Source organism: Archocentrus centrarchus, chromosome 4 (genome assembly GCF_007364275.1).
Source record: "Archocentrus centrarchus isolate MPI-CPG fArcCen1 chromosome 4, fArcCen1, whole genome shotgun sequence".
Classification (NCBI taxonomy): domain Eukaryota; kingdom Metazoa; phylum Chordata; class Actinopteri; order Cichliformes; family Cichlidae; genus Archocentrus; species Archocentrus centrarchus.
In genome coordinates, this window is record NC_044349.1 from 29642225 (window position 1) to 29655949 (window position 13725).

Sequence of the window (13725 nt, forward strand, 5' to 3'; positions counted from 1 at the left end):
GCCAGGCGCTGTGGATTTGGTGTTGGAGACATCAGGGCTGTGATTTGTATGTGTTTGTTTAAGCCTGAGGTTTCAGGTTGAGCTGACTGTGTCATTTTCATTAACACATCGATGCCGCCGGCCGTGTGACTGCAAGGTCATCTTGAGTTACACACATTTGAACTTTGTGGTTACCTAGGGTCTTTGAATATATGCACTAGAAAATATGCAGCTGTATGTTTGTGTGTTTGAAAGCTCGGCGCTTTCTAGATTGCTTCTGTACAGCTTATGTTTTTGTGCAGATTTTACTTGCAGAAAATTAATCCGACTGCGACTCTGTTACCTACAGCACATTCATTTTTACAAACATGTCTCTTGTTTGTCCTTTTCTCATTCTTTGCTCCAAAGTGTTATTAATTTGTTTTAAAAAATACAGGACGCATACTGAATATGTTATTTTTGTGAGTGTGCTGCTGGAGTGTTCCTCCTCTCCTCCGTGGTCTCAAAGCTGCACCATTAGCCAGGCTGCAAGAGATTTATGAACTCCTCACAGTCGAGTATATTAAACCGCTGCTGCCTGCCAATTTGCAGAGGTGTTGCAGGTGTCAGTTGGAGTGTGAGGTGAGCTCAAGCTGGTCAATGGCCCCATTATGAACCTGACACATTCAGAGAATTAAAAAAAAAATTTCCTAAGCTCCTTACTTGATTAACTACATAGTCTATGTTTATACATACAGCCATTCGACATATACTTGTTGTACACTTCTGGATAAAAGAAACACATCTACCCTCAACTTCAGTCATGCTTTTCATCAGCATCGCCCCTCACGTACAAACTCACAAAGACACAGAAACCTGCAAAGTTACAGTCATTGCATTCTGTGGGAAACGTCTTTGTACGTTTCCAGCTTTGCAGAGAAAGAGGCAAAGAATATACAGCATCACTGGCTGCTGTTTGACATTGTTACAAATTCATAGAAGAGCTTTGAGCTAAATTCTGCAAACAAACCCACAACAGAGCCGTGAAACGGGAAGGTCCACAAGTTCCTAAGGGGAATTTTCCTATCTTGAATTCAACAACATATTCTGTGTTACTTAAATGTGCTAATTATATGCAAGTATTTTACTTTAAAAGTTAGTGTCTTTAAACCAGATAGCCCCATCTCATCTTGTATTGCTCTATGTCCTTGTTCTGCTCTTCAGTTAAATTATTTTTAAATACTGTCATCATATCACAGCAACAGTCCTTTCAGGGTACTTTACATTGTAATATCATTAACCATAAAACCGTATAGAAAGATCATAATACCTACTGATCAAGCACATTGTGACAGAAGAGCTGTCTACAAGTCTCTCCCACAAATCCTGACCCAGTTTACTCAAAAAAACCAAAAACAAAAACAAACAAACTTGTGATGAGCAGATGATGGAGGAACTATTTCTGTCTACTGGTGTATGTGCCAGCCTCCGTCTATACTCTGAAGCTCGATAAAATCACAGCTCAGACATTAATGTCTACTTCCTGTCGTGCTGTAGCTACATGATCATTTCATCAGTTAGAAGCAATCTTTCTTCATAGAGTGACACAAGGTGTCATTTAACAAAAGAGAAAATACGTCCTGGATGATGAAACTGCTCACAAAAAGGTTTATGGGTTTCGTTACTGCGTGTGCTTTTTTTTTTTTTTTTTTGGTGCTTTGAGCACCACAAGGCAGAGAGGTTTGATTATATTTAAAAGATGGCAGATACATCCAAAGTAAAATCTAGATGGATAAATAGCACTACAGGCCAGACCAAAAATACAGTCCTGAGCTCCACCAGTGCACATGTGGAGGTTTCCTTGGGCAAAATACTGAACCGTCACGTGGACATGCACGATGGATAAAAGTGCCTAAAGTGCATAGAATAAAGAGCAGTATTAATATGATTTATAAAAATGCTTCGGGGCCTCAGGAAGAGTTAAAAAGCAACTTTATAAATACTAGTCCATTTATCATTCACATGAATTTGATTTGGAGATGAACTACTAATACTGAACAAAGGAAAGTAAGAGCTCTTTTCTGACTCTTGACCAAGTAAGGCTGTGCTTCTCAAATAAAATAAGTCTTTGCTTTAAGAAATATTTGTGTTCATGTTTCTCAGTAGTTATGAAGGACGAGCTTTTCTGGCGCTGAGGAGGGAAAGACACTAGTTCATTTCTGGAGCTTTGCAGAACCAGCAGTCACTTTCAGCTGTGTCAGGGCCTTGTTGACGTTGGTGGTGCCAATTTTTTTCATCAGTTGCTGAGTGTGAGGCGTAAATGAAGGAGAGTCATCACTTAAAATTCCTAAATATTTACATTTAGATACTAATTCAATCTCAGAGCTCTAAACCGCAGTGATAAATGAGAGGTCGAGTGGTTTTATTCTTGAGTCTGACAACATCATTAGTTTAACTTTGCCACCATTTGGAACAAGTTTCACGTGTATTAATCATAACTAGAAATCATAAAGCAGAAAAATCTTAAATAAAAAGCCAGCGATCACTGGAGTAATTATAATTCATCATGAGGGGAAAGCAAATCCTCGTGGTGATACTACAGAGGATTATTAGAATTCATCCTCTTGGAACCACAAATGACATTTTAACGACTGTCCAAGCAGTTGTTACGATATTTCAGTGTCATCATCACAGAGATAGAAATTAAAAAATAAAAAAAAAATCTTTTAAAAAGTTAAAATGTTCATGCTGAGAATCTGAGAGTGTCTGAAACTTGAGTACATGTGGTTTTTCCATTTCATTTGAAGTTCAATAACAGCATTCCACATCTTATGCGCACAAAAACAGCACCAAGATGACAACGCATGCAGTAACTATGAAATATGGAGGGGTAGTATGTAGGGAGGGCTTCTTTGTTATTGCCCATCAGTCACAGCCAAGAAACCTAAGCCTCTGTGGGAGACGAGACTAAAAAGAGCTTTCCCTGTCTGGTGTAGCTCTGTCACGATCCCCCTGCTGGCATCTTAAGAGTTTCACTCAAACCTCCCTTTGAAAGTAGAATTCAGTAGAATATTTCATTTCAGCTCTGGTAGGTTAGTGTTAAGCACCGAGCTGTCTAATCAAACCCGACAGTTAATTTTGGGGTCATTAGCCATCAGAAAGTTGACGATTACGCCTTATTATGTCGTTTTCCTTTTGATGTCGTGGACCCTGAATTACAGATCTGTTCAGTTCAATTTAACCTCACAGTAACCAGGCGGCACCTCTGAAAGGTTAGTGCCACAAAGTGTTACTCAAAAATCCCGGACGTTAACAGGATTCGTTTCCCTCTGTCCTGACAGTTTTGGTTGTTGTTGTTGTTGTTGTGCGAGATTGTGTTTCATCGTCAGGATCAAAAATCCCTCGCAGCCAGATGTGTCGGCGTGCTCCTTCACTGTGGAAGAACCGAGCTCCGCGGTAAAACAGCAGGCCTCTCATTTTCACTCTCCTTAATAAAAAGCTCCGATCACATCGGGACCGGCGGCTTAACCCAGCGGCATTTGATCTGTCAGCTAAAGGAGCAGAGACAATCACCCTGCCTGCGTCTGACACGACCAAAGCACTTTGTGTTTATGTGCTTGTGATGGAAACCAGTGCAGGGGGCTAAACTGTTTTTAATTTGACCAATGAGGTTTTAGTTAGACAGCAGTCAAGGAAGGGGGAGCAAGAGGAGGTAAAAATGAATCTGAATGGAAGGAGCCTTGAGTTGCTCAAATGGAGCCGACTGCAAGTGAAACTTCACTGAGGTGCCGAGGTGTTAAGGTTGGATCTTCACACAGAATGAAGAAGATTCCCCTGTGAGGGATCTATGGAGCACCTCCTGCCTGATCCAGAGGGGAGAGGTCTGCGTTTATTTGGTTTAGGTTTCCTTCATCTTTCAGTGCCAATTATCAGAAAGGGGTCTAATTGCCTTGTTATGAATAACTCTCTTTTCCTTTGTTGTGTTGGCTTGAGGGTCCATGACAGGCAGCTTTGTAGTCGTTCTTCCTTCTGACAATGACCTCAAAATCAGAACAAGGCACTTGAGGGCAAAACAAATTTGGCTTTGATTTTATTTCCCTCCCTTAAATCTTGTGACAACAAGCTTAAATATCAGTTTGTTAACATCCTGGGGTGAGCCAGACATGACCTCAACCCGAGAACTGTGGCCAAGTCGCACCAAATGCAAAGTGACGTCTAAATATGTAACAGATAACAGCAGCGAGGTTTAGCATTCTTCAGATTCTTTGTGTAGAGTAAAAGAAATTAAATTGAAATCAGAAACCCCTCCTCTGGTAAAGTCCCATGAAACAAAGCGCTTAATCTCCAGTGAAAAAAGCTCTAACAGAGAAAGACTGTGCAGCAAAGTGTGAAATAAGGCATTGCTGGAAAAATTTTTTTTTTACCCTGGCTCAACTTTTCACGGCTGAATAAATGTTTTAAAAAGTACTCAGAACCAACATCTGCTGGAATAATTAGATAAATCCCCATCCCATCCACCCTGACCGAGTGGAGGAACAGCAGCAGGAGCAGAGCAGCGATGCTCAGTAGTGAGAGAACAGGATTGCATGTCAAAAAGGCAACCTGAGGGCTATGATTTCTGCAGAGCTACAAGCAGACATAATCATCTCTGACTCCAGCCTTCAGGCAAACTGCACTCTGCTTCTCAATCTTCAGCAACCTGAAAAAGCAGGAGAAGAAGGATGGTACACAAACAGCTCACGGGTGGTCAGAGGAAAGACGCAGATCTCGTTATTTTAAAATAAATGAATTAAGTCATTTGAATTCAAATGCAAACCTTTGCATTAAAGGGATAGATTAACCTCGCAGGAACACATTTATTTTCTTGAAAATAGCTATCCCCGATCAGCTTAGCTTTTTTTCTTTTTCTTCATTTTGTTTTTTTAACCATCCCATAAATGAAGACGTTAGTTGGTTATTAGCTGCTCCAGTAAGAGGACCAATGAGCTCGTACCACTGGTTCGCAAGAATCTCTGCTCCTCCTACAGCATTGGTCCGAATTTAATCCAACTTACACACAATGATCATATTATAGTACTTCATCCAAACTGTGCTCAACGTCAAAAAACTTTGTACCTCGAGGTGAGAACATAAAAGGAAGAACTAATGTTTCCCATAGAGCCTTGGTACCCCCCCCCACCCAAAATACAGTGCCTCCAAGCATTTGTCAATCATGCTGAAGGACAGACTGTCAAGGAAATGAAACAGCAAACTCAATAACGACTTAAGATCATTGGAGAGTAGGATTAATAGAATCAACAGAAGAAATAAAGCAATTACAGAGGGTTTTTTTTTTTTCCCCCAAAGAATCTTATCTTTTCCAACTGTTTCAGCGTCCTCCCTCTCTGTCATCTCTAAGGTTCGGCAGTAATACATCACTGACTTACTGGTAAAAACTGACCCGCTCATGCACGACGAGCTGAAACGACAACCGAGTTCAGCTCGCAGCAGCAGGTCTGACATCACTTTTGCCAGACACAGCTGCTACAGAGCAGATTATGTTCAAGATAAAAGATATCATAATACCATCTTCAAGTGACCAATCAATTCTCCAGATATTAGGAACACCATTCCTGGAAAAACCCCTCAGACTTCGCTGTGTGGGGACAGTAATATGGTCTTTTTAAAGACTGACTGAAATATTTGAGATATACAGTAGATTCTTAGGAGCACTTCATTCCTTTTTATGTTGGCAGCAATTTTATTGTTCCATAAGCCTTATTATCCTATTATAATCCCAAACAGGGCACTTAAGCCTAGATCCTTTTAAATTTCTTTCTTAATTGCTCTCAGACCATTTAACGTTGCCAGTGCTGCACCTGAAAGAGTCTTTAGCACAACTTAGCCTGTTAATTTGACAGAACACATAAGTGTAATTACATGTCGGATCATCCCATGTCTTAAAGATGCGATACTGATAAGTCTATTTACGCAACTTACGCAGTCTACTTTTTTCCCTCAACTTTCCTCACTGGCACTTTCATGTGAATACGCTTATGGGTAGATTGGTAATCAGTGGGTTGACTTTTTGAAGTTTGTGTGACCTTTTAGCCTGCAGAGTGAGGGTAAGTAATGCCTGATAAGGAAATGATATCTTGGGGATGTTGAGCTTGCTTCCCAGTACAGGCCCGTTTCCCTCCAAAGATAACAAAATACCCTTCAACACCTCTAAAATTCACTAATTACCACATTTTATCTTTATATATATATATATATATATATATATATATATATATATATATATATATATATATATATATATATACTTTATACTATATATATATATATATATATATATATATATATATATATATATATATATATATATATATATATATATATATATATATGAACAAAAAACCTAATATTATGAAATATTGATAAGAAAGTGAATATGAATACTGCCTATTCTGCTCTTTTGGAAAATATATTCATTGGAAGATATACTGGATGACTTTTAAAAGAAAAGGTTCATGCATCACATTTTTCCTCTCTTGTGGTGAAAGATGATATCGTATACTGTGCATTTATTCAACCTATTTTATGCCTTCTATTAATGACTGTCAGTGGCTGGAACCTGAATATTGGCCACTTGATGTGACAGAGCAGTAAAGTGTGATTTATGCTTCAGAGGTCTAATTGGCAGCATTTCCTCCGTCTCCAGGCTGCTCCACTCACATTTTTGACATATCTAAAAACCTTGGGAGATATATACTTGGCCTTAAACTGTGCTGGCTGCTCTCAGATAATTTATCTCTGTCTTGAGCTACCACTGAATAAAGAGCAGACCTGCTGCTGTGGCTGTATTTCTCTTCGGAAATATCGATTTACATAGTTCAGCAGAACAATGTCTTGATGGAAATTTTTTTTCTACAGTGAGGAAAAAAAAAACAATAAAAGGTTATAGCTGCAGGCAGCTTAGGAACAGCTCATATAATTTTAGACTAAACTATATTTTTCCACCCATTTTATTACTATCTAAATATATTACGCTATAAAAAGTCATGTAATATGATACGACTATAATTTTTTTTGTTAATGTTGAAAATGACTCTACTTGTTTTTGCAGTGTGGCTCTATGGATGCCAGTGCAGATATTAATGCCCCAGTCTGGTCCTTTTAGAAGTTCACAACCTGCAAATCTTATACAAAACTGTTTTAACGTATCCATATATTCTTTGGAATCTAACAGTGACAGGTTTGAAAGTGATTTGTTTTGCCTGTTTTGGGATGCCTATAACTAGCATAGCATTGCTGTGACTGCCTCACAAAGTTGCTAGCACAGGTATGGACCAGTGGTATGCTGTGGCTTTTACACAAAGCCAAGCAGAGAAGGTGACAATGCCTCACAGCTATGTATTATTAGCTAATTTTAATTAAAGTGTCAAAAGTGAAAGTACTCATTCTACAGAAAAATGTTCTCCATCAGTGTTACATGGATTCATATTACTACTGTAAGGCTGTGATCTCATTATAAATTCTTCATACTCTGCTTTATCTAAGGTAATGCATCATGTTTGCCGTGTGGCTGTCCTGTAAGGACCATATATTTCTTAAAAGAGAGCTTTTAGACAGCACCAACTGAGCTTGCCTTTTTAATCAAGCTCTGCATGGTAGGATTTGATGTCCTCTCTTTATGATCATCAGTGAAGGCTTTCAGTGCTAACATGTTAAATGAGCTTTTAAAAATCTTGCCATTCTATACCCAGATTTCTCTATAACACACATTAGCTAAATGGTAAGTAAAGACAGCCTATCTGCTAAATTTGCTAATTTACTTGCTAATACTACCTTTGTTTTGATACTCATCTATACATGTGTAATAATACACAGATTGTAACTGATCTTAGACTAGCATTAACACAACATAGACTCAGCTATGAAAATGCCAGAAACTATAGATTTCAATGAGGCAAGCTAGCTTCTAGAGACAACAGCCAATAAGATGGAATTAATTCACAGGATCGATTCAATATGGGACATGAAATGGGACAGAAAGCTGCTTGAAGTGTGAAAGGAGAGCAGTTTAGTATGGTTTTTATTGATGGCTACTGTTAGACTTCACTGGGCAAGCACTGCTCTCCTTGCTTGCCCCTCTCAGTAAAATGAATATTTAAGTGTAATTATCAGTTGATGTGTTTCCAGCTTTGAAATGTTTTTTTTTTTTTAGCTAAATGCTTCTGCTGGTATATTTTTAATTTTTAATCATTTTTAAAACACTAAATTGATCTCATTTATGTAACAGTAATATAAAGAGACTGCAAAGGATTTTTTGGTATGTTGACCTGTGCTTGTAACAATAAATCTGTGAATACTGAAAGTATTCACAGATGTTATTGTTACAATAACATTTGTGAATACTGAAAGTAAAAGTTTGTTAATAAAATAGCTTTAATTGTTTCTTGGTGATTGAAAGTTTGCATTTTATATAACAATACATCACAACATTAAAATGATTTAAAAGTGCCATTTATTTTTTTTTCTCATTGTTTAACTTCCAAAGAATTCATTGTTCTCTGCACACTCATACATATTACATGCTAACTCCCTCCTGAGTCACCTTCAGTAAACAGCACAAGTGGTAAATTCAGTGAGAGCTGTACGTTTCTCTGACCATAATCAGAATTATTCACAGTTCTTCATGTCACTGCTATGTTATGCAAACATGCAGCACATGTCTGATTCATAAATCTTCATGCTGTATCTGGTGTAAGGAATTATCTTAACATGGCAAGAAAAAAAGTGAAACCATTTAGCTGTTTGGAGCAATATTGATTTGATTTGCTCCCTAAAAGGGGGAATTTATGGATACAAGGAGTCTTCTCCAGAGAGTGATATTAGTTTCCCTTAGGAGGAAAGGATACTGTCTGAGTGAGGCGTGAAGAATTGGGTCCAGATTCGGCAGTGTGGGCCCCTTCGTGGATGTATAACATGTTATTAAAGGAGAGAAAGTTGTTACAGGACTGTTTCTCTTGAAGGTAACCCAAAGCTATCCAGTTCAGTGGTTGCTGGAAGAAAATGTACTTCTCACAGTACACTGAGCTCCAGGACAGCTGACGACACTAAAACCCTCATCTCAGTTTCTGCCTGCTTTTCTTCTTCACTCACCCTGAGCTGCTTCCTCAGCTACATCCATTCTCACTTTCACAGAGCCCACAATTTTACTCAGGGTACAGTTTGTCCCAGATGAAGGTTTTTGTTTTGTTTTGGTTTTTTTTCATGTGCAGCTGAATAATTTAATACAGCTATTATGCAAAGCTGGGGTACCCCTTTTATTATAACCACCATTAATGAATGGGAAACAGATAATTAAACTTTAGGTAGTAGTTATTTGATTTTAACAATGAAGTGATAATATTTACTAACTTGTTAGTGATTATTGGTTAAAACAGAAGAAAATAGTTGCATGGTTAATGGCTGGTTTGTAGAAGACTGGATTCTTATTGGAACGTTGCAACAGATAACTAAATACTGTGTATTTTAGCATTATATATATATATATATATATATATATATATATATATATATATATATATATATATATATATATATATATATATATATATATATATTACCATTGTGCTACACCATCCCAGCAAATTACACAGATGAAAACAGAATTGCACAGTTATTCATTGTAGAATTATAGTGAACTCTGATATGGATCCTAATGTGTTATATTTGAGAATTATAGTGAGGATATTGCTTTACATAAATTGACTCAAAGTACTGCTCTTAGTTCACTCTGCATAATCAATACTATATTTTCAAGATAATACATTCATAAATATTTCATATTATTACTTATTAGGACTTATTATTTTACTCTTTAGTATCATTCTAACCTATTTAAAGTTTGTTGCACAATTTAGGATAAATTGCTCAGGTTATTTGCAAAGTTTTCTCGCTCACATTTGATAAACCACCCATTTTTCCCCATCAGCGGGCAGTTCAGTACAGGCCAACTAATGCATCTGTGGAGCAGGAAGGTCTTTCTCAGCTACAATCAGCAGTGAAACTGATAAACTAGTTCCACGGGTTCAGCATAATCTGCATTTGGGTTGATAGACACACTGAGGAGATATAAGAGAGCTGACCTGAACCACCCCTCACAACGACAGCATGCTGCAGACACTGGCCCTTCTGCTGCTACAGGCAGCATATGGTGAGTAGTTTGACCTGATTAGAAAAGGAAAAAGTAGCACAATTCCTGCAAAAGACAAATGTCAGACATAAAAAAAATCCAGTTGTATAATCCATTGTAATTCTAGTTTTTAGCTGTGGCACACCTGCTGTCCCTCCCAACACTGGTAGGATTGTGAATGGAGAGGATGCTCGTCCCCATAGCTGGCCTTGGCAGGTAACTAATATGATTTAATGCACCATAGCTATTCTTTTGTTTAGAATTACTAAATCGAAAGCATCTTTTTCTCAGATCTCGCTGCAGGTGAAGCATGGCAGTCGTTACCATCACACTTGTGGGGGGACTCTGATTGGACCTCGCTGGGTGCTGACCGCTGGACACTGCATCTGGTGACTAACTAGTTAAGCTTGATCAAGGGATGAGAGTTCAGAGCATAAAGACAGAAGTCAGGGACTGTGCAAAATGCACACAGAAAGAACACTGGCATTCAAAGGGATACAAAAGTATCAGGAGAAGAAAACTGCTTAATCTTAAATGATAGAAACTGTCTTACAGGCCAGGAGATGTGTACCGTGTGGTCTTGGGAGAACATGACATGATCCAACAGGAGGGCACTGAACAGATCAGAGATATTCTGCGCATTGTTGTCCATCCCAACTGGGACATTGATCATGTGGCTGATGGGTAAGTACATTATGACCAACCAAAAAAATGCATTAAAAAAGTAACTTCTCTGGTAGCTTTAATGTTATTTTACGTAAAGAAATGTAAAGTAACTAAAAAGAAAATGGTCTCATATAAGACTATAAAACAATCTGCAAGAAGGACCTCAGCTGGTTTAAGAGACACTTTCACCTCCCTTATTAGTAAAAATCTAACTATAATAATGATTTTCCCCCAGGAATGATCTTGCCCTCCTGAAACTGGATAAGAGCCCCATTATGAATGACAGCGTGGGTGTTGCTTGTCTTCCACAGGCTGGAGAGATCCTTAGCCATGGGGCCCCGTGTTACATCACTGGCTGGGGCAACCTTTACAGTACTGTCCCCTTTCTGTCATGCTAATCACTGCGGGTCACTGCATTGTTCCACCTGTATAGAAAGGTTCAGTTTTAACATACACAGTCTGCATTTTCTGCTAGTGTTGGGTAGTAATACCTTTGTAAAAGCAGGTAACACTCATATAGTTTTTACATGACAACAAGACCATCTGTGGTCACACTTTCAAGCGGTCGCACATTATGGTTTAGCAAGCCATGGGACATGCTAGCTAGCCAAGTAAGAGTTCAGGAATGAATGTGTCATCACTGTTCAGTATGTTCATCGCGACACCAACTTCTGGTTATCACTGTGGTTTTCTGAACTAGCTTAACCAGAAAGCTGCGCTGCAACTTGTACTTTGAAGGTGAACATTCTCCAGTTTGCGTCACACTTTTTCAAGTTTTACTACCTGTCAGCCAGTAGTTAGCGAGTGTTTGCGGTCGGCTTCTTCTATGACAACTATGGGTGATCAAGACAATCTGCGAGTGACAAGGAGGTTTTTGGTGCAGAGCCCTGTTTGTGACCCATTTAACCTAGCAACAACAAGCAACCTTGAGCAACCACTTGCCAAATGGTTGGGGAATGCACACTTTTTGCGACTGGTGAGCAGTGGCTGTATCACCTCCACGCTGGACAACAGTTGACCAATGTGCACATGATGCCAATAGAAGTCTTTGAGAAGACTCCGCTCTTTTTGGTCCCAATTAACCATTTTATTGATGAGGTTATAATCTCAGATGCTAGTTTCAAGCCTTAATAAATACTCGTATATGTTCATTTTGTAAATTGTCTTCTGCCTTAGTGTCCACAAGGAAGATAAAGTAAGATACGCTTCAATGTACCTTTTGACAAGTCTATAACATCTGAGCTTGCAGCATTAGTTGTTTTAGTAGTCAGATCCACCCTGCGCTTATGATGTGAAGATAATGGCAGCCAAAGGTTTGATACTTCAGAAGCAGGTATTCACAAACCAGTGCGTGATGTCATGGTGCCGACTTTTATATACAGTCTAGGGATGCAGTCAAACCTAGAAAACATTTTTGGCTCATGTAGCCACAGTCTTACGAGGTCTGACGTATTCATGTTGCTAATTCCCCTGCATGCAGAAGTCACTTTAGTTTAGAAAAGGTTTCATAACACATTTGATGGACCTGCCTAAGTAAGGCAAGCTAAGGATTAATGTAACTAATTGCTTTTGGTGCAAGTATAAATAATAAAGCAATGTAATTGCATGTAGTACTGGTAACAGTAATGAGCACTGGTTTTCAAACAAATTGTCTGATTGTGCTTGATGCATGCAGTTTACAGTATGTTGTATTTATGCATTGCTGAGCAGCTCTATCCTCTCTGTGTGTCAGCTCATGGCCCCATGCCTGATAAACTGCAGCAGGCCTTGCTGCCTGTGGTGGAGCACAGCGTCTGCAGCCACAGTGACTGGTGGGGGATCACCGTCAAGAGCACCATGATCTGTGCAGGAGGAGACGTCGTATCTGGATGCAATGTGTGTGAAGCATCAAAAGAAAGCAGCTTGTACCTGTCAGAACTGAATTACCTGCCGTGAACGAGGTCAGCTACTTCATACTCCAATCCTGCCTCTGCTTGTCTTTCTCAGGGGGACTCTGGTGGTCCTCTTAACTGTTTGGGTCAGGATGGTAGATGGTACGTCCAGGGTGTAACCAGCTTTGTTTCCTCCCGTGTTTGCAATGAAGTGAAGAAACCCACAGTCTTCACCCGCATCTCTGCCTTCACCGAGTGGCTCAGTGAGGTAAATCAATCCTGTTTCCCATTCTGTTGGATCTATAGTATTGCCTCCTCTGTTCATGAGTCTGTCTGCAGAGACACAAATGTGTTTCACCCAGTGTCACTGATAAATAAAACATTTCATCTGTCAATAAATCATGTTGTTTCTTTAGGTCATGCTGCAGTACTGAGGATCTCCTGGATACCAACTGATGATCTGCAAAAAATAATGAGATCCCAAGTCAATAGTTCTTTCTACTTGGGTGATTTCATTTACAGGTTAGATATCACAATCAGTACAAAAAACAAAAAAAGCATTAAAAAAGATCATTCCATAATAAAATAATTCTTAAAAATTAAATACCTGAAGTGGCTTTTTTCTTCATTATGGTAATGTCCTACAACAATCCCCTAAACAACCACAGTAAGCCTTTACGACAAACAAAAATGACATTTTCCACGTCTTAAAACTGTACAAGAAAGGTGTAAAAAGACTGCCGCTCTCTGTAGTACCACTTCATATTTCACCTCTCCTGCTGTGTGATAAGAAGAAAGAGGAATGGCTTCCCATCGGCGTGTGTGGAGGACTTATGAATCAGCTTTTCCTATCAATCACTACCAAGGTCATCCAAGTTTCAGCACCAGTGAATATACAGGCTGATGCACGCAGATGGGAGCTGAGGTGGAAAGCAGCCTTTAGCATCAGATAAATAACAGCAATTGGTTACCTTGATGCACGGCTCTGCTGCATCAGATAACGGCAGCATTTTGGGCCACTTTTGACAAACACTCGCCCGCCCACTT

At 39.0% G+C, this 13725-nt stretch overlaps 1 protein-coding gene across 1 annotated transcript; it reads left to right on the forward strand.

Annotated features, from left to right (window-relative positions):
* Positions 1 to 10056: 10056 nt before the first annotated feature.
* Positions 10057 to 13227, forward strand: LOC115778922 (proproteinase E-like). Its single transcript, XM_030727299.1, has 8 exons — positions 10057 to 10162; positions 10269 to 10357; positions 10433 to 10530; positions 10697 to 10825; positions 11043 to 11179; positions 12540 to 12682; positions 12794 to 12946; positions 13095 to 13227. The coding sequence occupies exons 1-8, from the start codon at positions 10120 to 10122 to the stop codon at positions 13110 to 13112; spliced, it is 810 nt and encodes a 269-aa protein (XP_030583159.1). The 5' UTR covers positions 10057 to 10119; the 3' UTR covers positions 13113 to 13227.
* Positions 13228 to 13725: the final 498 nt, after the last annotated feature.